Source organism: Polypterus senegalus, chromosome 16, assembly GCF_016835505.1.
Source record: "Polypterus senegalus isolate Bchr_013 chromosome 16, ASM1683550v1, whole genome shotgun sequence".
NCBI classification, from domain to species: domain Eukaryota; kingdom Metazoa; phylum Chordata; class Cladistia; order Polypteriformes; family Polypteridae; genus Polypterus; species Polypterus senegalus.
The window spans coordinates 14,466,471-14,491,712 of NC_053169.1; the positions used below are offsets into that span (position 1 = coordinate 14,466,471).

The following is a 25,242-nucleotide window of genomic DNA, read 5'->3' on the forward strand; positions in this document are numbered from 1 at the left end:
TATATATAGATATATAGATATATAGATATATAGATATATATATACAGTAGATATATATATATATATATACAGTAGATATATATATATATATATACAGTAGATATATATCTATATATACAGTACATCTAGATATATCTATATATATATATAGATATATATCTATCTATATCTATCTATATATATATCAGCTATCCCATGATGCAATGTCTGCATAAAATATAAACGTAAAGTATATTTTATCTACCTATTATGTATTTATTGATTTAAACAGCTTCTGTAAAAAGCCAAATTTCAAATCTATTTATCTTTCTATTATATAGTGCTTTTCATATCTATCTTAATCTTCCTACTCTACTAAAATCTGTCTATTATATAGTGACCTCCAAATATATCTAATACTTCCTACCATACTAAAATCTGTCTATTATATACTGCCTTTCATATCTATTGTGCCTGTCATATCTATCTTAATCTTCCTACTAAAATAAAATCTGTCTGTCTAATCCTTCCTACTATACTAAAATCCGTCCGTCTGTCTGTCTATCTAGTGCCTTTCCTTTATAATTATAAATGGACCCAAAGAAACTTCTCAAGGCTATTTGGCACATGATATTTCATTTCCGAGCCCAGAGATCTTTAAGAAGCTCAGCTCACACGTTAACCTCAGAAGGTAGAACTGGGAGGAGAAAGACAAAGCCAGTATGCCCCCCCTTCGAACCAGGCATTCACATGGCGTTTTGCCATCATATGGAGTGGATCTCGATGTAATTTACTCGTACATTGACATTTACTCCTACATTTACTTGCTTAGCAGACGTTTCTATCCAATGTGATTTACAAAAAAATGTCAATATAATTGAGTAAACATCCATCTGGGGACACTTTGGGAACAAGTGTGACATGACAAGGGCTCAAAATGGTTAGTTTGACTTCTTTAGTTACCAGAAGCTATCAAAGCCGTTATTAATAAGACAGACACTCACAGAAGAAGAAGAGGGTCTTCATGTGCATTTTGCATCTTCAAACCCATAATTTTTCTGCTCATTTTGTTAATGTCATTCAGACAGTCTTTGTTAATACTAACACTCACAAGTCAAAATATAAAAGCCAATGTGACAACAGATTAAACAAAAGACATGTTAAAGTATCATTATAGTTTTGTCAGTTTTAAAAGCAGAGTTCCCTCAGAACGGACAGCCGTTTTTCTCCCCTGTAATCAGCGGTCCGCCTGCTGTCAGTGATCGTTCTGACTATCTGTAGGGCTCCACAAATCAGTTTGTCCTTTTATTATCGTGACGGAGAAGATGGGGACCATTGACGGTCTACAGGCACTACATACTAATGCAAGTTGTGATAACCTAAATGTTGGTAGTTTGGGCCAGTGGAGTAAATGGCAGAAGGAGATGGGAGGTTGAGGGGCACCAAGGCTGCGTTCTTGCTGGCGACGTTTACATTTATAAACACAAAACATCAGTCTCTACTTCGTGCCAAAAAATGTAAACCGATCTTTGTGACGGAAAAAGGCCGCGTCCGTAGAAGTTGAAAGGGGCAGACGCATAGCCGATTAGCCACGTGGTCGCGGGAAGGTAAACAGAGAGCCCTTAAAGTGGCAGCGGGACAGAAGCAGGCCGGCAGGCAGACACGATTCAATCAACAAGGTTTATGAAAAAATAACATGAAATAACTATACTCATAAAATAAATACACATCAAACAGCAATCCAAGGTTTATGAATATATAACATCCAGTAACTATATACATACAATGAATACAAAAGGCAGTTGTTTCCATCCATCCATTTTCCAACCCGCTGAATCCGAACACAGGGTCATGGGGGTCTGTTGGAGCCAATCCCAGCCAACACAGGACACAAGGCAGGAACCAATCCTGGGCAGGGTGCCAACCCACCACAGGACACACACAAACACACCCACACACCAAGCACACACTAGGGCCAATTTAGAATCACCAATCCACCTAACCGGCATGTCTTTGGACTGTGGGAGGAAACCCACGCAGACACGGGGAGAACATGCAAACTCCACGCAGGGAGGACCTGGGAAGCAAACCCAGGTCTCCTAACTGCGAGGCAGCAGCGCTACCACTGCGCCACCATGCCGCCCGGCAGTTGTTTGCAATAAAAAAAAAATTAAATATATTGTTGAAATAAATAGAAAACAAAGCAGTCAGTGCCATAACCTGCAGATGAAGCCCAAAATTAAAAAAGAAAATTGAAAGGAGGCGGCCTCCCTTTGTGCCAACATAGAAAGTGCCAGGCACTTATACATGAACAAAAAAAAAGTATGGGCCCATCTACAGATTAAATGAAATAAAAAATAAATAAAATAAAAAGCCTTTAATGGCCACCAGCACAATCTCGTTTCTCCCTCCTTTTTTCCTCCAGCCACTCCTAGACAATTTTTCCAGCTGTGGTGGAGCAAAACGATTCTCTCCTCAAAAGCAGCTGCGGAGGACGACCACAACGCTGGCAAACAAAGGCCTCCAATTTGTTACTTTGTTTTGTTATGCCTTGCTGTTGTGCCAGCTCCTCTGCCTCCCGCGCCGCCAGGCAGTGGTGCGGTGTAAAGAAGGTTATGCCGGTGGAGGAGGAGGAGGAACAGCAGTGGTTGGGTGTTTCATGTGGCACCGGTGGAGGTGTGCCCAATGGGGGGGTTGCCCGAGCTTGCAGTGTCGCCTGACCGGATAGATCAGGTGGGTCAGCGAACACAATCTTGTGCGGCGTACGGCACGGGTGGAATCTGAAGCCAGGGCCGAGGTCATCGGTCATCTCCAGAGTCCGCCATACCAGCTCCATGGTGCAACCATAGTGCCTACAGGGACACAAAGCAAAGGAAGTCACTGTGTCTAGTGTGTACTTACCATTGTGCTAGGGTGCACTGATTGAGGGGGAATACGTGTCTGGGCCGTGAGTACCGGCTTTGTGAGGATGTTCTTTTGAATTCAGATATAATCACGCATTATTGCTGCCCCAGCGGTTCACCCTCACACCAAAGCTATTCTGTTGGGGGAACTGAGCGAAAGTGAGAAAGGGGAGTACTCAGATATTCCACAGGTATATCACGACTTACCGGCTCGTGGCACACCCTTTGAATGGCCTCGTCTCCTGGTCAGCTGGCCCAGACTGTGAGGCGCCGATGGCAGGGCGCTACTGGGACGTGTCAGATGACATGGGTTTGCGATTACGCGGTGCAAAGTCCTCCTCCAGATCGAAGAGGGTATGGTCCAGAGGCTCCTCTACAGACACCTCATCAACACTGTCGTCGTCGTCTGTATCTGTACCATCCGGAGTGTCGGGATCCCTGCCCATCACTTCCTCCAGCACTCGACCGGTCTGTGAAAACAGGTACTGGACGCCAATGAGCTCACCTGTAAAATGAAAAGGTGGGAGGGATAGAGAGAGAGAGAGAGAGACACAGACAGACAGGGGCTGGATGCCCGCCTCACCAGTGTACTTCGCAGGCCGGGCGTAATCCTCAACCAGCTCCATGTAGCACATGAAGCACGAGTTCGCTCAGCTGATTGACGGAGTGCTGGAGTTGGCCACTGTAGAAGACAATATCACGTTCTGCTGCCTCCACTGCCTGTGCTGCACGGTCCTCGTTCCATCACGCCAGGCCTTCCAGGAGATAGGCCTGAAAATGGGCCGCACTGGCTGAAGTGCCTGAAAGACACTGTGAGAGAGAAAAAAAATTCAATGCCACCCACATGCCTCGCACAACACAGGTAACAAAGAACAGGTTTCTGGGCACCCTTATCAGGTATGAAGCGGTCCAGATGTGTGCCGTGCTAGTTTGGTAACAGATGCTTTACTGGCATCATATGAAAAGCTTGAGATCAAATTTCATAAGCTTGAAATTTAATTTTAAAATTGTGTGGGTGTGTGTGTGCCCTGCAGTGGGCTGGCACCTTGCCCGTGGTTTGTCTCCTGCCTTGCGCCCTGTGTTGGCTGGGATTGGCTCCAGCAGACCCCCGTGACCCTGTAGTTAGGTTGTAGCGGGTTGGATAATGGATGGATGGATGGATGGACATTGATATCAAAGGTCCAATGTTTTATTTCAAAATCTATACATGTCATATATGCGGCAAGCCATTTTACCATTTATTCACTCTTCTTTGATATCACATTTCCAAAAACAGATATCAAAGATATAACAGCATACTGCATTTGCATTTAATCTCTGTTTTTTGATAACAATATTCATAGCCTGATGTCAAAATTGGAAAAACCGTTATATATTCTAAATGAGTGATATCACATTTCAAAAGGTTGATATCAAATTTCAAAAGATTGATTTGAGATTTTAAAATCATGATATTTATATAAGCCTAATATCAAATGTAAAGCTTGTAACGGCCGGCAGCTACACTACCAAGATCTGTGGCCTGGATGAATTACTGAGGCTAACCTGCATATACCAAGCCGTACCTCTAACAAATAATATTTTCCCCTCAATCAACGGTTTAAACACAAGTACACAAAAGCAGATAGGTAAAATATGTGTATAAATATATTAAATGAAACACAATGACAAAAAATGAAAATTCCACACGTAGAAAATATATATATTGTGGAATATAGAGAGCGTTATTGTCCCCTTGAACCCTCAGACGACACATCAGACACCAGGTAAAAGCTCAAATTATTATTTATTATAATAATACTGTGCACCAAGCACCTCCACTCCACAATACTCCAATAAATCAATAACAATTATAATAACCACTAACGAATCCTCCACTCCTCCCAGCAGCTCTGTCGCACTCCCTCCCAACTCTGGCTCAATCTGCTGGGTTTTCCCACAGTCCTTTTAAAGTCTCTGACCCGGAAGTATTCTGTCTCCGGGTCAAATGCCTTCTTCAGGTGTCCCGGAAGTACTGCGGGTTTCCGACCTCGTGACTCCTAAGTACTTCCGGGTTAACGTCATCATAATAGTCCCCGGGTTCTTGGTGAGCTCCCCCTGGTGGCACCCACGGCACCAAAGAGGGCTGAAGAACCGGACTCCATATCCCATGCTGCCCTGCGGGAATCCTGGGAACCATTTCTGTCCAGGGTAGCTGCCATCTAGCGTCCCGGGGGATGTAGTGTCCTAAAAAGGCTCTCTCACTTAGTTGAGGGACGTCCCGGCCAGACTGAAATGCCGGCTGTCCCTCACAATACAGTACATATTGTGACAGATTAAGGGCTTGCTCGCACCCTTGTACCCTCAGACCACACGTCAGACACCGGATAAAAGTCCAATTATTATTTATTATAATAATTATGTGCACAAAGCACGCTCCTCTCCACAATTCTCTAATAAACCAGCAATTCTCAAATAAACCAATCCTCCAGCTCCCAGACGCGTTGCCACCCTTCCACTCAGCTCAGCTCATTGTCTGGGAGTTCCCATAGTCCTTTTATACTCCCTGACCCGGAGGTGTTTCTGCCCAACAGTCCACAAGTCTTTATTCCTTCCGGGTCAGGGTAAATAGTCCTTTTCTTCAACCCGGAAGTCCGTCGCTCTTCCTATGACGAACCTCCGGGTCACAGGGCACGAAGAAGCCCTCGGTCCTCCCTGCAGCTCCCTCCTGTGGCCCCCATGGCATCCAGCAGGGCTGTGCATAAAAACCACATTGTCCATGATGCCCTGCTGGTCTTCTGGGGACCTCCATGCTGCAAGGAGGGCTCCACCTGGCGGCTTGGGGTATTGGCTGGGATGAATGGCCGGCCATATCTTACAATATATATATATAAATATGTACTCTATATCCCTCCACCAAAGCAGTAACATGAAAACACCTTACAGTACATACAATAACAAACCCTCCCTTGCCCCTGTAGCGTATAACAAACACAAAACACAAATAACAATAATGAATGAATACTAAAATGACAATGATCGTGAACTAGAGTCCGGGTATATTACTGACCTGAATTCAGATGACTGATCTGAGGTGTTTGAATCTCCCAGATAAATGGAACAATCTCACCATGTTTCCTCAGCGTATGGTGGATAATGAAGTCCAACCCCGGGGTTTCTGGCGATGATTGAGCTGAAGTGAATCCGGCGGAATGAAAAACAAACTGGATACAAAGCACAATGTGAAAAATAGCAGGAAATGGTGGTTCGTTGTTGTTAAATGAGATTTCCGTCTTTCTCCTTCCTCCTCCCTTCTTCTTTCCCTCCTGATCGTTTAAATAGTAAAGAGCCGGATGTAACTGAATGTGAACAGGTGCTTTCCATCCTGGGGCTGCGGTCTCTCTCCGCCATCCGTCCCCTCTGCACTTACGGGGACAACATTCACTGACGTACACGTAACGAACAGCAAACGGGACGATGGAAACAACACGCACTCGGCACACACATTGAATACTTTATTACTATGTTGCCCCGCTACAAACTCATACTCTCAAAGTTTCCAAAGCAGATACCCCTTATCAAGCGGGGTCATTTTTGCTAAATCGCTTGTAATTCGACCTCTCCAAATTAGAATCATTGCTGTTATTGAACTATCTGGAGTATAAACACATGTTTGGTCTCTTTGTAAAGGTCACATTCTCTAGTTTCACCCTTAGTAGTCAGAATCACTGTAGGTGTGACTGATCAAAAGTTATGCACATTAGAACTCACAAAAAAAATGAATTTTTTTGTTCTCGCCTAAGTTTTTTTATGAAAATAAAGGAAAATAAAGCTGCAGTAGGTAGGTGGGGACAGAAACAAACTATGTACCAACAGAATAACTTGTTGACCACTCACATTTCAAATTTGAAAAGAATACCTGTCAAAATGACATTTTTTACACCAGTTTTTATGTGGGCATGCCCAGGGGTGTGACGATGTGGGTTCTGGCTCTACACTCCCATTGTTGTTGGAAGCACTTGAACCCAACACCGTCGATAATGTAACCGAGTGAGCTAGTCAATGGAGGCAAATTACTGAGCAAGGGGAAGGTAGAAAGTGCAACAGTGCTTTTATTAAAAACCAACAAAAACAGTGTTCCATAAATAGTGCAGTTTCAATTCAAATTCTTCATCAAATAATCCATAAAAGAACGTGGGGGATAAAACCAATAAATAGAAAAAAAACACATCCTTAAAACCAGAGGTTAAAATCTTCTCTTGGAAGCAGTCTTAAAAACAACAAACAAATCCGGTGCTTTTCTGGTAGCGTCTCTGTTAGCGTCTCACCTGCTTATCCCGTTTGGGCTTTGCAGCAGGCAAGACGCTCTCTGCAGCTGCCCTCCTACATCACACATTCGAGACTGGAGACCTCCCGATCCCTGGCTCCGGTATGGCACTCATCCCAGTCCCGGAGAACTTGGTTTCCCACAACGGCCAGGTCGCTCACGTTGGGGATTCCCACCACCAAGTCTCCGACTTCGCTGCCTTTCAATGGCCTCTCTGCGGCCAGTCGCCTTCCCTGGTCACTCCGCTACCTGATCGCTCAGCGGGAGCGACATCAACACAAACGCCTGGGTGTCGGCCTAACACCCAGCTTCCACGCAGCTGTCCACGAGCGCTCATTCTCTCGCCCGTCCGCTCGCTCTTCGCGGCTCTCTCTCTCTTTTTCACCGACCTGCATTCTCTCCTGCTCCCGGTAACCTCCGTCCTCTCCTTTCCTTTTTTCTCTCTCCATTTTTTTTTCCTTTCTCCATTTCTTTTTTCCCTTTAAAACCGACTCGCGCTTCTTTTTAAAATGACGAGGGCCACAGCAGCTGCAGCATTAGCCACGGGACAATCACGAATGTGGGCAGTTCCTCACCTGTGCACTAGGTGAGAAACGCCCACACCCTACGGATCGTCCCGCGGCCCACTATGGCCCAACGGCCCCTCACTAAGCCGCGAGCACATCGATTACTTATTTAAAAATGGCCTTTACTCAACGAGCTGTGGACCCATAACACCACAAGGGGCTTTTTAGAGGGACCAATATCCACATTTTGGACCGTATGTTAAAAGTGTAATAACTTTTGAATGCTTCAACCCACAGATATCAATGAGGGCTCTACTGAAACTTGATGGCAGCAATCACTAGCAGGCAGAAAGCACAACTGTTACAACACAGCTCAGCGTTTTCCATGTGCCACTTGATGGCAGCAATCACTAGCAGGCAGAAAGCACAAGGGCGTGGCTGCCATTAGACGTCACCTGGGCCGATTGAATACTTTCACACGCATACATGAATCTATTATTTAATCGAGAGTGTATTTACATTTATCGGTACGTTTATTCATATTTAAAATGCGAAAAAACTTGGCGAAATCACAATAAACAACCACGCACCAACTCTGCAGACTGGCACAAATGCCACCTTCGCGCAGCTCCGATCGTTTTGTTTACAAGTTAGTATGGCAAGTTACATATCAAAATGCTCGGCTGCTCATTGGCTGTAAGTTTTGAGTGTCAGTCACAGTGTCCAATCAAACTGGTAGATTCTATCAGGGTTTGGAGTTTGCGTCATCCTTCAAGCTGTCTGTGACACTCGTTGGCTATACGAGGTGCCAGTCAACCCCAGACCCGTCGTAATTGGCCAACTTAGGTGTCGATCAGAAGCTAAGACTTCCGTGTTACATGCGGTAGCATGGTTATCGCCGACAGAAACAAATTACGTCTGATATGATCAATAGAAATGAAAAAAAATTACGTAGCTGGTCTCAAGTTATGAAACGTTTTCTGGAGTTTTGTCCCTTTGAGGATATATCGTGTGTTTTGGACCTAATCGTTTTACTGGATTATATTCGCTGGAGCCTTACGGACAGAATGGGATCAATACTGCTCGGAAATATTGATGTTTGACTTGCAGGGGGTCTTCAAAGGTAGGGAAAGTCAACTCTTAAAAGTATGTACTTCTCTGTAAAAAAGGCTTTAGTGTCAGTGCTGTGGTTGTTGTGTGTCAAAATGGTTTATATCATCGGTAAGACGAGACTTTGAAGTTTCATTTGATGGGTAGGGTGTCGAGATGCATGGCAGATGGGCATGCACACATTACTGTAACGTTTTTAAAACGCTGTTATGTCCCAGGACCGGCACGTGTGCGCGTTAAGAGGTTTAAAGGGATTACATATTAAAATAGCTTGCCATACCCAGCAACCTTCACCGCATCCTCCCGACTCCAATCATTCCTTTTTACATTGGAGGACCTGGCAGTTCTTCTGGTGTCCCAACATCACACCTGAACAGGAAGTGAAAGGCAGTCCTGCCTATTGGTCCCCAAGTACTCCAGCGGGGCAGCTCACCAGGACTATGATGACCCATGTGCACCACTGGAAGCTGCCACCCTGTGTATCGGGGATTTATCTACCCACGAGGACAGACCCCTTCTGCTGTTCCAACCCGGTCAGGCGGCCCATCCATCCCAGACCTTCTGTTATAATGATGGCCCAGCCGGGTCAAGGTAATCTGTATCGTGTGAAATTAAGAAATTAATAGTGAAATTAAGAGCAAAAAGTTTGCACAATAAATAAGGAAAAAAAAAAATGATAACCCAACCCAATAAGGAAATACTTCTTGCCTGTGATATTTCTGTTTAAGCCTTTATTTATTTTAGTTACATTTTCTCGAAGCTGCCATTATGTTATCACGTCTCTGTACCTTTCGATCTGATGTGTTTAACAGTTCGTGTTTCCATCTCCAATCTGAGGTCATTCTGTTGTCACATCAGAAACATAGCAGAGTATTAAGAAGATTCCATTAAGTTCCACTGAGTTGGCTTAAAGGGGATAAACCAAAATCTTCTATTATCTATTGAGCTGTGCTAAACCTACATTGCACTTAAATTAGGCAAACACTAATGTTAACTTTCTACGATTAGCTCTTACAGTTTAAATTTGAACAAACCCTTCACCTCGCTATTTACTCTTTTGTCATGCTGTGTATATTTGTTATCTGCTCCTTTCATTTTCCTCCTATTCTCACAGCTTTGGACTCGACACTTGAAAATTCCTAAACCGGGGTGAATTTTCAGGCCAGGTGCCATTGCCTCAAGCACAGGTTGGTTTTGTCTTTGCTGAAATGTGCAGTAGTGAGAAGTCCGGCAAAATGACACATTTTATTGGCTAACTAGATAAGCAGATACCACGGAAAAATAGATAGATAGATAGATAGATAGATAGATAGATAGATGATAGATAGATAGATAGATATGAAAGGCACTATATAATAGATAGATAGATATGAAAGGCACTATATGATAGATAGATAGATAGATAGATAGATAGATAGATAGATAGATAGATAGATAGATAGATAGATAGATAGATAGATATGAAAGGCACTATAGATAGATAGATAGATAGATAGATAGATAGATAGATAGATAGATAGATAGATAGATAGATAGATAGATAATCATGAAAACCTAAAGAATTCTTCATTTCTGAGGGGGCCGAGGTAGCTGGGGGGGTGGCTTCCTTGCCCCATTCATTTTATGTCATTGTAGATTAGATTAAGTAGCAAGGTGTTGAACCGTGTTAGCCATTATGGGTGTAGTGAGACGTCATGCAATATTGGCTAACTAAAAAGTTTACAATATGCAAGCCTTCGTGGCAACTCAGGCCCCTTCTTCTGCCAGATTGTAATCTTTCTAATCAGCCAATAAAAGGTGTCATTTTGCTTGACGTCTCACTACACCCATAATGGCTCACAGGGTACAATACCCTACTACTTAATCTGCAGTGACATAAAATGGATGGGGGGCAAGGAAGATTATCACCCTGGCATTGCCACCCCCTGGCTACCTCGGCCCCCTCAGAAATGAGGAATTCTTTATGTTTTCATGATTTTTCCGTTCTATCTGCTTATTTGAAGTTCTCTTGGTTGAAGCCAAGACTCACAGAAATGTGACTTTTTGCATCAGGGTGGAAATAACAATTTTTTTTTTTGTTTTCAAAGGATAAAATGTGCTAGAATTGTAGATAAAAAACATGGAAAGACAGAAATGTCTTCTAGTTCCATTCGTGGGCAATTGTCAGAGCTCTTTCCCCCTTTGAAGAATTTTGGATCATCATCAGAGCGAGGGGACAATCATCGGAGTGATGTTGATTGCTTAACCAACCCGTAATGACCCAACTGAGACCAAATTCTTAAACCACCCATAACCCCTCACCAAATTCGCAACCCGATGGTAACAACCAGCAACCCATAGCTTCATTTATTTATCTAAAGCTGGATTTGGACGGGTGAAGTCAGTGCTTGAAGCGGGCCATACTGGCATTTCCCCATTCCTGACGAATGAGTACTGGTAGTGCATGCCATCTGTTCGGCCCACGTTAGCCACTCTTATTTATAATAGCAATATGTCTGTCCGTCCCACCAATGGGGACCCCCCAACCTCTGTTTCAGTATGAATTGTGCATATCAGCACACATTCGGACCCATCCCCTCTTTATTCAGCACACACAAAGTGAACCGGCACTTTTTTTTTTCACTTTAGGCATCTTGGAAGGTAACTATTACCAGAGGAACTCTATAATTTTGGTCACATCCAAACCGAAAATTACAGTTTTACTAACATGTTGATTTGCACAGGACTACTTTAACCTGGGGTTATTTTTTACGGACATTTAATTGAAGGTAGAAGCCATCTTTACTGAGACACAACAAAGTTACTGATGTCAGTGATTCAGTCGGGACTAAAATCATAGTGGTCCGCCAGTAAAGAAGGACTTTACCCCACCTCTTGGTTTAAAACTAATCCCACCCAAATAGCTTTGTTGTTATTATTTTATATCATTTTGTTTGTGATGTCATGCTAAAGCCATTTTGGGCTTTGTTTCTTAGTTGTTTCTCAGTTTCTCGGTTTCTCAGTTTCTTAGTTATTTCTCAGTTTCTCTGTTTCTCAGTTGTTTCTCAGTTTCTCAGTTTCTTAGTTGTTTCTCAGTTTCTCGGTTTCTTAGTTGTTTCTCAGTTTCTCTGTTTCTCAGGTGTTTCTCAGTTTCTTAGTTGTTTCTCAGTTTCTTAGTTGTTTCTCATTTTCTCTGTTTTTCATTTTATTAGTTATTTCTCAGTTGTTTCTCAGTTTCTTAGTTATTTCTCAGTTTCTTAGTTGTTTCTCAGTTTCTCTGTTTTTCATTTTCTTAGTTATTTCTCAGTTTCTCTGTTTCTCAGTTTCTTAGTTGTTTCTTGGTTTCTCAGTTTCTTAGTTGTTTCTCATTTTCTTAGTTGTTTCTCAGTTTCTCTGTTTCTCAGTTTCTTAGTTGTTTCTCATTTTCTCTGTTTTTCATTTTATTAGTTATTTCTCAGTTTCTCTGTTTCTCAGTTTCTCAGTTTCTTAGTTGTTTCTTGATTTCTCAGTTGCTTAGTTGTTTCTTGGTTTCTCAGTTTCTTAGTTGTTTCTCAGTTTCTCTGTTTTTCATTTTCTTAGTTATTTCTCACTTTCTTAGTTGTTTCTCAGTTTCTTAGTCTGTTTCTTAGTTGTTTCTCAGTTTCTTAGTGTTTCTCAGTTTTGGTTTCTCAGTTTCTTAGTTGTTTCTCAGTTTCTTTTCATTTTCTTACTTATTTCTCACTTTCTTAGTTGTTTCTCAGTTTCTCGGTTGTTTCTCAGTTTCTCGGTTATTTCTCAGTTTCTTAGTTTTTCTCAGTTTCTTAGTTGTTTCTTAGTTTCTTAATTTCTAAGTTTCCAGTTTCTGAGTGGTTTCATTTTCAGTTGTTTCTCAGTTTCTCTGTTTCCCACTTTCTGAGTGGTTTCTCAGTTGCTTCTCAGTTTTTCAGTTGTTTCTCAGATGTGGCCATTGTGTTTTTAGCAAAAGCATTTGTTGCACTGCTATATGTGACATCATGACATAAGCATAATATAACATGGCAACTCTCTAAACCAGTGGTGTCCAACTCCAGTCCTGGTGGGCCGCACTGGCTGCAGGTTTTCATTCTAACCATCTTCTTCATCAGTATCAGTGAGCCGTTTTTGCTGCTGATTCACTTGTTTTGCCTTCATTTTAATTGACGTGACTCAGACCCCTTAGTTGTTTCTTTTTTTTTTCTTTATTTTGCTTTATACAATTTCTTGTATTAAAAATTTGTTAATTTTCGCATACTCCTTGGGGTCAGAGCACAGGGTCAGCCATTGTACAGCTCCAGTGGAGCAATTTATAGTTAAGGGTCTTGCTCAAGGGCCCAGCAGAGTAGGATCTTTTTTGGCAGTGATGGGGATTTGAACCGGCAACCTTCGGGATACCAGCGCAGATTCTTAGCCTCAGAGCCACCACTCCACCCTAAACGAGGCACCAAACAATAAGGAGACACAAAACAAGCCGTCACATAACCAGCTAACTTGAAAATAAAGAAAGGTGAAGGTCTCAGTCATGTTGGTCTGCTCAGGTCACCAAAACATCTTGATGGTGGTCTTAGAAAAATCAGAAAATCAACAGCCTACTGTGGCAGAATGAGAGCAGCAACAAGTCCTGATAGTCAATAACAACAAGAATTGGCTTCTCATTAAGGAACTGGTTGGAGTGAAATTGGCTGGAGTTTGACGTTACAATTTAGCTGGTCATCTGTTGGCTTGTCTCACATCTCATTTCTGTTTGGTTTTGCCATGTAATGAAGAAATGAATCAATTTAGAGGAATGAATCATTAAAACCAGGGCTATTAAATTGAAGGGGAAAGGGAGTTGATTAGCAGTGAAAACTGGTCACTTATTTGGAAAAGGGTTGGAATGAAAACCTTCAGCCACTGCGGCCCACCAGGACCAGAGTTGGACTCCCCTGCTCTAAAAGAACCACTGAGGTAGAGGAAGATCACCTCCTGCTAGAAGAGCCAGCCAATCCATTAGGTCACCCGAGGGGCACCATTTTGGCAATTCTTGGGGCATGTGCCCCGGAAACTGAGGGGGGCATTGCCACCTAAGTCTCCATATGGACTTCGAGTGGCAGTGCCTGTCAGTATCATATTACGTATTCTGGTCTTGATCCACTGCTCGTATGAGTCAATGCAAATGACCCAAAAGGTCCAGCCATATTATTTCTTGGCTATTACAACAGCACTTACTGTTATTGTGAGGGATATTAATAGTAAATATTAAGACACTTATTATCTTCACATCTTCCAGAAGTATAATAAAACTGTGAGTAACTGAGTCTTTGAATTTCTCTTCCTAGCAAATGGACAATGGAATCCATGGGGACACTGGAGTGGATGTTCAAAATCTTGTGATGGTGGCTGGCAGAGAAGGACTAGGGTGTGTCAGGGAGCTGCACTTACCGGCCAGGCCTGTGATGGAACCAGCGAGGACGTCCGTAAGTGCAGTGAGCAGCGCTGTCCAGGTAGGATAAAGTCGGCACTTCAGTGACACTTTAGTGTGTTTTGGCAACTCGGTGTCTTTTGTTTTGATTAATTTTGTGCTGGGAGAGGAAAACAAAAACTCCAGTTAGCGGCATCCCCGGGGGGAAACAAACCTCTGTGGTGGTCCAAGGTCCATTATAACAGAGAACATCAAAGACATAGACAGACAAAGTCACAATCCTGGAGACCTCAAATGGCCACCAACCCCTTGCTGGTCCTTCTATAGTAGACTCTGTGCTGGGCCGTCCATTCTGGTGACAGAATCGTTCCATCCATTGATTCCAATGCTCCAAGTATCTCAGATAATTGTTCCCTGGGCAAGAGGACATCTTGTCGATAGTGTCTCATTATAATACAGAGAAGAAAACCAGAGCACAGGCAGATTAGTGACGGTTTAAAATCTCATGATGGCAGAGATGGACTTGGGTCAGTCAGGGAGCTGCTCTCACCTGCCAAACCTGTGATGGAACCAACAAAGATTTCCGCAAGTGCGGCGAGAAGCACCGTCCAGGTAGGACAAAGCTGGCACTTCAGTGACACATTGGTGTGTTTTGGCAACTCGGTGTCTTTTGCTTTGATTTGTTTTATGACCACAAAGGAAAACAAAGACTCCAGTGAGCAGCATCTCTGGAGAAAATTAACCTCTGTGGTGGTCCAAGGTCCATTATAACAGAGAACATGAAAGACAAAGACAGACACAGTCACAGTCCTGGAGACCTCAAATGGCCACCAACCTCTTGCTGGTCCTTCTATAGTAGAGTCTGTGCTGGGCTTTCCAATCAGAGGACAGTATCTTTCCATCCACATGATTCTAGAGCTTCCAGTACATCACGGGCAGGAGAACATCTTATCTTTAGGATGGTGGCACCAAGTGCTTGATTAGGATGCAAAAAAGAAAAACAGAACAGAGGAGGATTAGTGACGATTTAAAATCTCATGATGACAGAGATTTGATTGGCTTAGGCAGGGAGCTCCTCTTACCAGCCAAACCTGTGATGCAACCAACAAAGATGTTCGCAAGTGCAACGAGCAGCACTGCCCAGGCAGGACAAAGTCAGCACTTCTGTGACCGATTAGCGTGTTTTGCTTTGATTAATTTTATAGTGAGAGAGGAAAAGAAAAACTCCAGTCAGCAGCATCTCTGGAGAAAAATAAAACCTCTGTGGAGGTTCAAGGTCTATTATAACAGAGAACATCATAGACACAGTCAGACACAATCACAGTCCTGGAGACCTCAAATGGACACCAACCTCTTGCTGGTCCTTCTATAGTAGACTCTGTGCTGGGCCGTGCATTCTGGTGACAGAATCGTTCCATCCATTGATTCCAATGCTCCAAGTATCTCAGATAATTGTTCCCTGGGCAAGAGGACATCTTGTCGATAGTGTCTCATTATAATACAGAGAAGAAAACCAGAGCACAGGCAGATTAGTGACGGTTTAAAATCTCATGATGGCAGAGAGGGACTTGGGTCAGTCAGGGAGCTGCTCTCACCTGCCAAGCCTGTGATGGAACCAACAAAGATTTCTGCAAGTGCGGCGAGAAGCACCGTCCAGGTAGGACAAAGCTGGCACTTCAGTGACACATTGGTGTGTTTTGGCAACTTGGTGTCTTTTGCTTTGATTTGTTTTATGACCACAAAGGAAAACAAAGACTCCAGTGAGCAGCATCTCTGGAGAAAATTAACCTCTGTGGTGGTCCAAGGTCCATTATAACAGAGAACGTCAAAGACACAGTCAGACACAGTCACAGTCCTGGAGGCCTCAAATGGACACCAACCCCTTGCTGAGCCATCCAGTCGGATGACAGAATCTTTCTATTTGTTGATTCCAGTGCTTTCAGTGCATCAGATGATTGTTTCACAGGCAGGAGAACATCTTACCAGTAGAACGGTGGCACCAAGTGCCTGATTAGGATACAGAGAAGAAAAACAGAAGAGAGGAGGATTAGTAATGATTTGAAATCTCATGATGGTAGAGATGAACTTGGGTCATTCAGAGAGCTGCTCTCACCTGCCAAACCTGTGATGGAACCAACAAAGATGTCCGCAAGTGCGGCGAGAAGCACCGTCCAGGTAGGACAAAGCTGGCATTTCAGTGTCACATTAGCAGGCTTTAGCAACTTGGCGTCTTTTGCCTTGATTAGTTTTTGACTCCCAACATCACACTGAAGAGATTTGATACAAGCTGTCCATTTCTGATATAAGAATCTTTTCATTTTCTGCCATGCTAGTAATTAACTTCAATCACATTTTGTAGTAATTATTTGAAATCACTTAGGCATTTTGAAAAGCAGTGGACTATTATTGATGCTAGGTGGTTACTGGAGCATCAACAATGGTGACATTGATTGCTCTCCTTAGTTTTTGTCGCCATGGAGATTCTTACTCTACACCAAGAATGTTCTTTTATTTTAGAGGTTTTTTTTTTCCTCACTTGCTCACACGCATATCATTTTTTAAACAAGCTTAGATATATTAGTGAGTGGGTAGAAAAGAAAAAAAAAGAATAATCTGAATGGCCGTAAAAGAACGCCATTTCCCTGACGGCCTGCGATCAAAAAGCAAGTAGATAGTGGTGACGTTTAAATATGAAAGAACAGGAAAACGTATCTGACAGCCAGTTTTCTTTTCTTTTTGTATGGAAATTTCGTGTTATTTTTTTTTTCAGAGCATTCCAGCAAAACAAAGAAAGGTGATTCTATTGAAAACACTGCCCTCTAGTGAGAACAGAGAAGCTTTCAGAATGTGTGCCTTTAAAGTCGTTGGACTCCATGAGTTTTGGATTTCTATTTATGTATGCGTTACCAGCGATGTATGAAAAGCAGGCTAGAATGTATAGAATGTCTAGGCAATATATAGAATACCGAAAACTGGACGTCAAAGTATAAAACGATTCATATTTCACCATTTACTAGGCATTCTATGCAATGCCAAAAGACAAACCGGCAAAGTATAAAATACTCCCGCTAATGACGTTTCGAATGTCACGTGACTTTCGACGCTCGCCTCAGACGCAGAATCCCTCATTTGCATTTCAGTTTTTGTTCGGAACTGACGAAATACGCTACTTTGAAATTGTTCAGCAAAGCCTGTAGCTCAGGGGTGCCCACAGTATTTCGGCTTGCGAGCTACTTTTAAAATGACCAGGTCGAAATGATCTACCTGCATTAAAAAAAAAAAATATATATATATATATATATATATATTAGCAGTTGGAGATCCACAAAGGGAGAAAATGAATCACGTATCATAAAGTAGTTTTTATTCCTGAGCTTTCAACCCCTACCAGGGGTCTTCATCAGAGGATAATGCTTAGACTTACAAGAATCAAAGGCAATATATAGCAATACCTTAAGGGGGGGTGGCTAGGTCCGTGGGGGGGGTGAGGTTCTTGGGAATAAAGTCTTGTTTATTAAGAATAAGTTCTTCTTAAGTTTGTATATGCTGGATTTATGTCCAAGTGTCTGTTGATGGCGTTCTCATTTGATAACCAGCATTCAGCCAGCTCTCTAGCACTTTTATTATTGGCTTTAAATTTTACTTGTACATCGTCCCAATTAAATGTATGTCCTGTTGATTTAGTATGCTTATAGATCAATAAATCCAGCATATACAAACTTAAGAAGAACTTATTCTTAATAAACAAGACTTTATTCCCAAGAACCTCACCCCCCCACACGGACCTAGTCACCCCCCCCGTAAGGTATTGCTATATATTGCCTTTGATTCTTGTATGTCTAAGCATTATCCTCTGATGAAGACCCTGGTAGGGTTGAAAGCTCAGGAATAAAAACTATTTTATGATACGTGATTCATTTTCTCCCTTTGTGGATCTCCAACTGCTAATATGCAAACCGTATCACAGACCTTCTCTTCCATATATATATATATATATATATATATATATATATATATATATATATAATTGTAATATACTGAGTATACTTCATACATAAAATATATGTTGTTGTACCCTGCATAACTGAATAACCTTTATGGCACAATAACAATTCAATACATTTATGGACACTACAGTATTTGGATTTAATAATCTTATTAATGGGAAAAGGTTGACTCGCATAAATAAGTAGTAATGCAGTCAAGGAGCCTTTGAATTCAGCCAAGTGAAATATGACGGCTGTCTCAGTTCGCTTTTCGGAAGGAAGTCAGTTTCGTAGTTTTTATGAACAGTTTGAAAGTGCCTTTCCACATTTTCCTTCTTTGGAATAGCAATGATAGATTGACAGATCAGACAAACGCACTTCGATTGTGACATTGTGAGAAAAAATTCCTCTTCCAATTCCACATCCAGCCCATACCCTCCCCAAACATTTTTTTAAAATCCCTTCTTTAGTCGATATAAATTGGAAGGCTAACTAGATCACAGCCGGAGTTTTGCAGTAGCTCGCGCGTTTGATCGTGCGTGCGGGATGATCAGCGTGTTAGAGGAAAAGAGATCTCAAACTGGCCGCTCTGTATGTGAATCAAGTGGCAAATGCCATAGGGAGGATATATGATAGACTAACGTTTAAAATTTTTTTTGAATGTAACGCGATCTACCTGCACTACCTTTGCGATCTACCGGTCGATCGCGATCGACACATTGGGCACCCCTGCTCTAGCCCATACTGCGCTGTATGAAATTGGAAGACCAAGGTGTAGTGTCTGAGAAGGATTTATGGCATGCTGGCATGCAAAGACGATTCTACGATGAACTGTCTAAAGTGCGAGCCGATGCTGCAAAAACCAATGTTTTCCTAACCGAAACTACTTACCAGAAGTTAGTGAGCGATGTGAAAAAGGCCAAGATGACTACTAAGAAGGAACCACGGAACTATTGGCTGCTGAATCGCTATGATGTGATGTTAGTGGAACACAGAAGTAACCTGATGTATCCTGTTAAAGAAAGCATTCGTGCTATCCAGTTCTACATTAGGGACTCTGAATTATTTAACGTACGTCATGACGCTCATTTGACCATTGGCCACGGAGGACGTGACAGATTGTTGAAAGAACTTTCACCCAAATACAAGAACATTACTCGTCATGATAATTAAGTGCAATTTAAAATCATTTTTTTCCTTCCTTGTTGCAACAAGTAGGTTCATATTTTATTTTATTTTCCTCAATAAGAAAGTCAGTCAGTCATTCTCCAACCCGATATATCCTACCACAGGGTCACGGGGATCTGCTGGAGCCAATCCCAGGGAGCAAGGAAGGAACAAACCCCGGGCAGGGTGCCAGCCCACCACAGGGCATACACACACACCCACACACCAAGCAGACACTAGGGACAATTAACCCTGACCTGCATGTCTTTGGACTGTGGGAGGAAACCCACGCAGACACTGGGAGAACATGCAAACTCCACGCAAGGAGGACCTGGGAAGCAAACCCTTGACTTCTTACAGGGCTACCACTGTGCCACTGTGCCGCCCTCATTAAGAACGTCCTATACTTTATTTTGTAATTGTTTCTTTTTCATATACGTCTGTTCAATGACTCATTTGTCATTCTATATAATGCCAGGTTGGTTGGCGGCATGGTGGTGCAGTGTGTAGCACTGCTGCCTCGCAGTAAGGAGACCCAGGTTAGCTTCCCGGGTCCTCCTGCATGGAGTTTGCATGTTCTCCCCGTGTCTGGGTGGGTTTCCTCCCACAGTCCAAAGACATTCAGGTTAGGTGGTTTGGCGATTCTAAATTGTGGTGGGCTGGCACCATGCCTGGGGTTTGTTTCCTGCCTTGTGCCCCGTGTTGGCTGGGATTGGCTCCAGCAGACCCCGTGGCCCTGTAGTTAGGATATAGCGGGTTGGATAATGGTTGGTTGGTTGGATGGATAATGACTAGGTATTACATACAACGCCTAGGGAAAGTATATATAATATTAAAATAATTCAAAAATTTCATACTTTGCCCCAAAACGGCAGGAATTCCATATATTTCCTATGCTATTCTATACAGTGCCTGGCTTTAACTCAGAGGTTAAGATCTGTCCAGGCCACATCGGGTCCAAGACAGGGAGAGACAGCCCTGGAGAGCTTGACTGGCCGTTACGTGACACACACACAGACACTCATACGGGGCCGTGTCCTCACAGGAAAAAGAAATAACCCTGGCTGAGATTTCACAAAGCTGTTCAGAGAGGTCATGTGAAGGTTCTGGGAGTAAAGCAACCTGAAGAAATGTGTTCTAATGGACCATCTGTCAGGCAGACCCCCATTTGTGAGGCTCAAGGACTGTGTGAGCAACCCTGGAGTACCACGATGAACAGGCCTGTCTGCTCTTCTCTTCACTCTGTGCACCTCTGACTATAAATATAACAGCAGGTCACGTCACTTGAAGAAATTCTCAGATGATTCTGCACTTATGGGGGGTATTGATAAGGGGGGTGAGACAGTGGAGAGGAGTCGGGGGGGGGAATCTTTGTTTCTTGGTGCAGAGAGAATTGCCTGCATCTTAATGTCAGAAAAATCAAAGAACTGCTAATTGAGTTTCACCGAACCAAAGAACCTCTGTGGTCACTATTGAGGGAGTGGATGAAGAGGTGGTCCACTCTTACAAGCCCTTGGGGGCATCCACATTAGTGACAGGTTGGACTGGTATCAGAACACAGCGGGACTATAGAAGAATTGGCAAAGCAGGAGGCTGTGCTTCTTTAAAGTGACAAGTGACATCCTTTACATATTGTATATCTCGGCGATGGCCAGTGTGGTGTGCTGGGCTGGTGGCATCACTTCAAGAGAGGCCCACCAAATCAACAAGCTAATTTAAAGGGACAGGCTCAGTAGTGGGACACACTCTGGACCCCCGGAGGTCTTAGTGGAGGAGAAAATTAAAATAAACTGAGCGCCATTATGAACAAAGCTCTACCTCCTCTCTGTGACACAGCGACACTGAGGACTTCAGACAACGAATCGTTCAGCAGAAGAGCGTCAAGAAATGGTCAGGGAAGGAGTGACAGTATCTCCTTTCAATGCCAGGACCCAGAAGTGGAAGGATGTAGAAGGATGTTACAGCAGCTATAGGGGCACTGGTATCCTAACAACCACTGAGCGGCACCCCGGACGGACTTGGGAACAGTGAAGGACCGCACAGTGACGACTGCCAGCTATGGGCTGGGTGTTCCTCAGTACACTGGGTGGCAGCAGCCCCATTATGGACACCTGCAGGGCAGCACAGGTGCTGTGGTCCCATTGGCAAGCCCTGTCATTTTCTTTGGGAGCTGCCAGGGGGAGCTATCAGATAGTAATAATACGGGGACCACTGTAGTCCTACCTGACCCGGAATAGCTTCCTAGAGGCAATTGACTAAGCACTGGAAGCTCTGGGAGTCAGAAGAGGAGCTGGACAACACTCCCCTGGGAGAAGGAGAGGGAAACAGAAGGGGCAAAGAGAGAGACTGGAGGCTGTGGTGTGTTGTGAGGGAGCTGCCATGACACGTAAGGAAGGAAGGAAGGAAGCCTGTAAAAGGTACACGGTATTGAAAATAAAAGTGATGGATTTGAACCCGGGATTCTGTGTGTGTAGTTGAAACTGGGATTGGGGGGCTAGAACCTCCCCTTAGCAGCCATACCGTTGAATTCAAAAAGTATATATTATCTTAATGCCACATTTCCTGCCTACTATACTAAAATATCTATCTATCTATCTATCTATCTATCTATCTATCTATCTATCTATCTATCCTGCCTACTATACCAAAATTACTATCTATCTATCTATAATATTGTGCTTTTTATAAACAGATGAATAGAATGGGGGTGTTTGAAAATGTGTGGGGGTGAAAGGGTGCTGTGCTCAGTTAATGAAGGGGAGCTGAAAATTAATTTCTGATTTCACTGTGGTGGGCAAGAGAAAGAGAAAGCATTGGTGGGCATCATTACCACGTGCTTATTAATGTGTGGAGTAGGAGGAGTGTAAAGAGGGAGTAGTAGGGGTCTGATGTATGGCTTTTTTGTTTATTCTGGAATTTGGCTTTTTTGTCATTTGACTGTGTATATTGTTATGTTGATGTTTCTTCTTATGTTTACAATAAAGGTTATTTTAAAAATATATATATTATATAGTGCCTTACATCTATGTAGTATATAGTGCCCATCTATCTATCTATCTATCTATCTATCTATCTATCTATCTATCTATCTATCTATCTATCTATCTATCTATCTATCTATCTATCTATCTATCTATCTATCTATCTATCTATCTATCTATCTATCCACTGATTCTGCTGTTGTCTTTTTGTGTTGTGCTGATTTGCTTGTATTCTCTCAGCCCTACTAAAGATTTTAAAACAAGAGACACAGTGCATAGTGCAATGACTGAATTTCATGTCTCATCCATGTACAAATTCAATGTGTGTAAATGAATGTGCCGTCTCATGGACTGGCACCTCCTCAGATGCACAAACTGTTTTCCACCTCCTGCAGACCAGATCTGGAAAAACAAGTTCAGAAAGTGGATGACCGGACTACAACAAGGACATAGCAGCACTATGCACAGCCACCTGCTCTTCAGAAGAGCTCATCCACCTGAAGCTAAGCCATGAGTGATGTTGTCGGGCCCAGGAGGAATTTCCCAAAACTAGTCTGCAGTGGAAAAAGAGAAGGGATTAACACACTGTGCCACCCCCTGGTCTGGCATGGACATACCCTCATTTGAGCCCTTTAGCTGCCTCCCATGCGTACGTGTGTGACGCCCCAAAAGACTTGAAGCTGGAATTGCAGTCAAAGGGGCTTCTTCAGGTAGTGCTGAATAGGGTCTGAACACTTCTGTAAAGGAGACATTTCACTTTCTGGTTTTGATGAAATTTGCAATTTTTTCTGAAACCTTGTTCTCACTTTGTCCTGACGGGTTACTAAGTGTAGATGGGCAAACATGGCAAGTTGACCCTCTTCAAATGTAAAAAGTGTTACCAAGTGAAGGGGTCTGAATGCTTTCTGAATCCAGTGTATAGGTCGACAACTGCAGTTTGAGTTGTTCAGGTAAAGAGCCATAAAATGCACTTTAACAAGTAAAAAAAAAAAAACAATAGCCTGCTCACAGTGAGTGAAATAACATATTAGTTAAAAATATATAATCATATGAATGTGAGGTTAAAAATTAAACAATTAACATGTCCAGTTAAAATTGTTCTTATTAAGGGATGTGTTTGTATTCCACAGCCCCGTATGAAATTTGCTCAGAAGACTACACAATGGCGATGGTGTGGAGAAGAACACCTTCCGGAGAGTTAGCATTCAACAGGTGTCCACCAAACGCCACAGGTAAGACCACCGCAGCATGTTGACAGTTATTCGGGTCGTTCCCAGTTCTGTTGATGTATCAGTCGAATGAATGAAACCATCAGCTAAAGCATTGTCCAGCAACAGGTGCGCCGTGGAATTTTCTTGGGGCGCCGCGAAAACTTTTGTAAAATATTTAAAATTGCTAGTGTTTTTGAACTTTTGGTTGATTACAAATATAATCTTTAAAAAAAAAAATATGTTGGAAAAACAGATAACGGAACACTTACACGGAAATGAAGTCTAAGAAACGCGAGAGACTTCAAATGATCGACAAGGAAATGCGCGCCTGTCTTTCGAAAATTGATCCTCGCATCAATCTCATATGTGCTGAAAAACAATCTCAACGTTCACATTAATTAAATTTAAGATTTATCCTTTGATTTTAAACTTGTAAAATGAACTGTTTTTATTGCCGCTTGTCCATAGATTGTGTCGTCACGACTTTATTTATGGGCAGTCCCTCAGGTGCGGCACGAAAGAAAATTTTTGGACTTAGTGCGCCGCAACTCGAAAAAGGTTGCCTTTCACTGAACTAAAGGATCGACTGCGCCATTTCATTTTTACCTCAATGCATAGATTTTTCCTTTACTGTTTCCTTTTACGATTATTTGCTGGTAACTTACCTTAATAAACATTCCAAAGACATCATTGACGTGATGACGAGTTGTTAGAGATAACGTGAATCCTCTGCTTCGCTAGGTCAGGGGTTTTCAGAAAGTATTTCATCGAAGGATGCACAAGCATCTTGTGTGAGATATGAACAATCACTGCGCCACCGTGTTCCCATGTTTAATAACACGCTTTAACTCCTATCATCATGAAAATGATATCACGTATACACCACAGTATTTTAAATATTCAGAGAGCTGTAGTATCACAAATGTAATGGATTCTGTGTCCTGTCGGAGGAAGAGAAAACCCAGAAGCACGTAGTGATTCGCACACACATAGAGATAGCTAGCTAGCTAGCTAGCTAGATAGATAGATAGATAGATAGATAGATAGATAGATCCGAAAGGCATTATATGATAGATAGATAGATAGATAGATAGATAGATAGATAGATAGATCTGAAAGACATTATATGATAGATAGATAGATCGATAGATAGATAGATAGATAGATAGATAGATAGATAGATGATAGAAGGCATAGACATGATAGATAGATAGATAGATAGATAGATACTTTATTTAATCCCAAGGGGAAATTCCCATACTCCAGCAGCAGCATACTGATAAAGAACAATATTAAATTAAAGAGTGATAACAATGGAGGTATAACAGACAGACAATAACTTTGTATAATGTTAACGTTTACCCCCCCGGGTGGAATTGAAGAGTCACATAGTGTGGGGTCTCCTCAGTCTGTCAGTGGAGCAGGACGGTGACAGCAGTCTGTGGCTGAAGCTGCTCCTCTGTCTGGAGATGATCCTGTTCAGTGGATGCAGTGGATTCTTCATGATTGACAGGAGCCTGCTCAGTGCCCGTCGCTCTGCCACGGATGTCAAACTGCCCAGCTCCGTGCCTACAATAGAGCTTGCGTTCCTCACCAGTTTTTCCAGGCGTGAGGCGTCCTTCATCTTTATGCTGCCTCCTCAGCACACCACCGCGTAGAAGAGGGCGCTCGCCACACCTGTCTGGTAGAACATCTGCAGCGTCTTATTGCAGATGTTGA

The 25,242-nt window shown here is 42.7% G+C and overlaps 1 protein-coding gene across 1 annotated transcript in view; it reads left to right on the forward strand.

The window, feature by feature from the left end:
- Nucleotides 1-25,242, forward strand: part of adgrb3 (adhesion G protein-coupled receptor B3) — an 868,080-nt gene that overhangs the window by 407,299 nt on the left and 435,539 nt on the right. Inside the window, exons 7-8 of the mRNA XM_039737721.1 lie at nucleotides 14,096-14,260; nucleotides 23,443-23,544. Coding sequence (XP_039593655.1) covers nucleotides 14,096-14,260; nucleotides 23,443-23,544 — 267 coding nt within the window. The remainder of the gene's footprint in view (nucleotides 1-14,095; nucleotides 14,261-23,442; nucleotides 23,545-25,242) is intronic.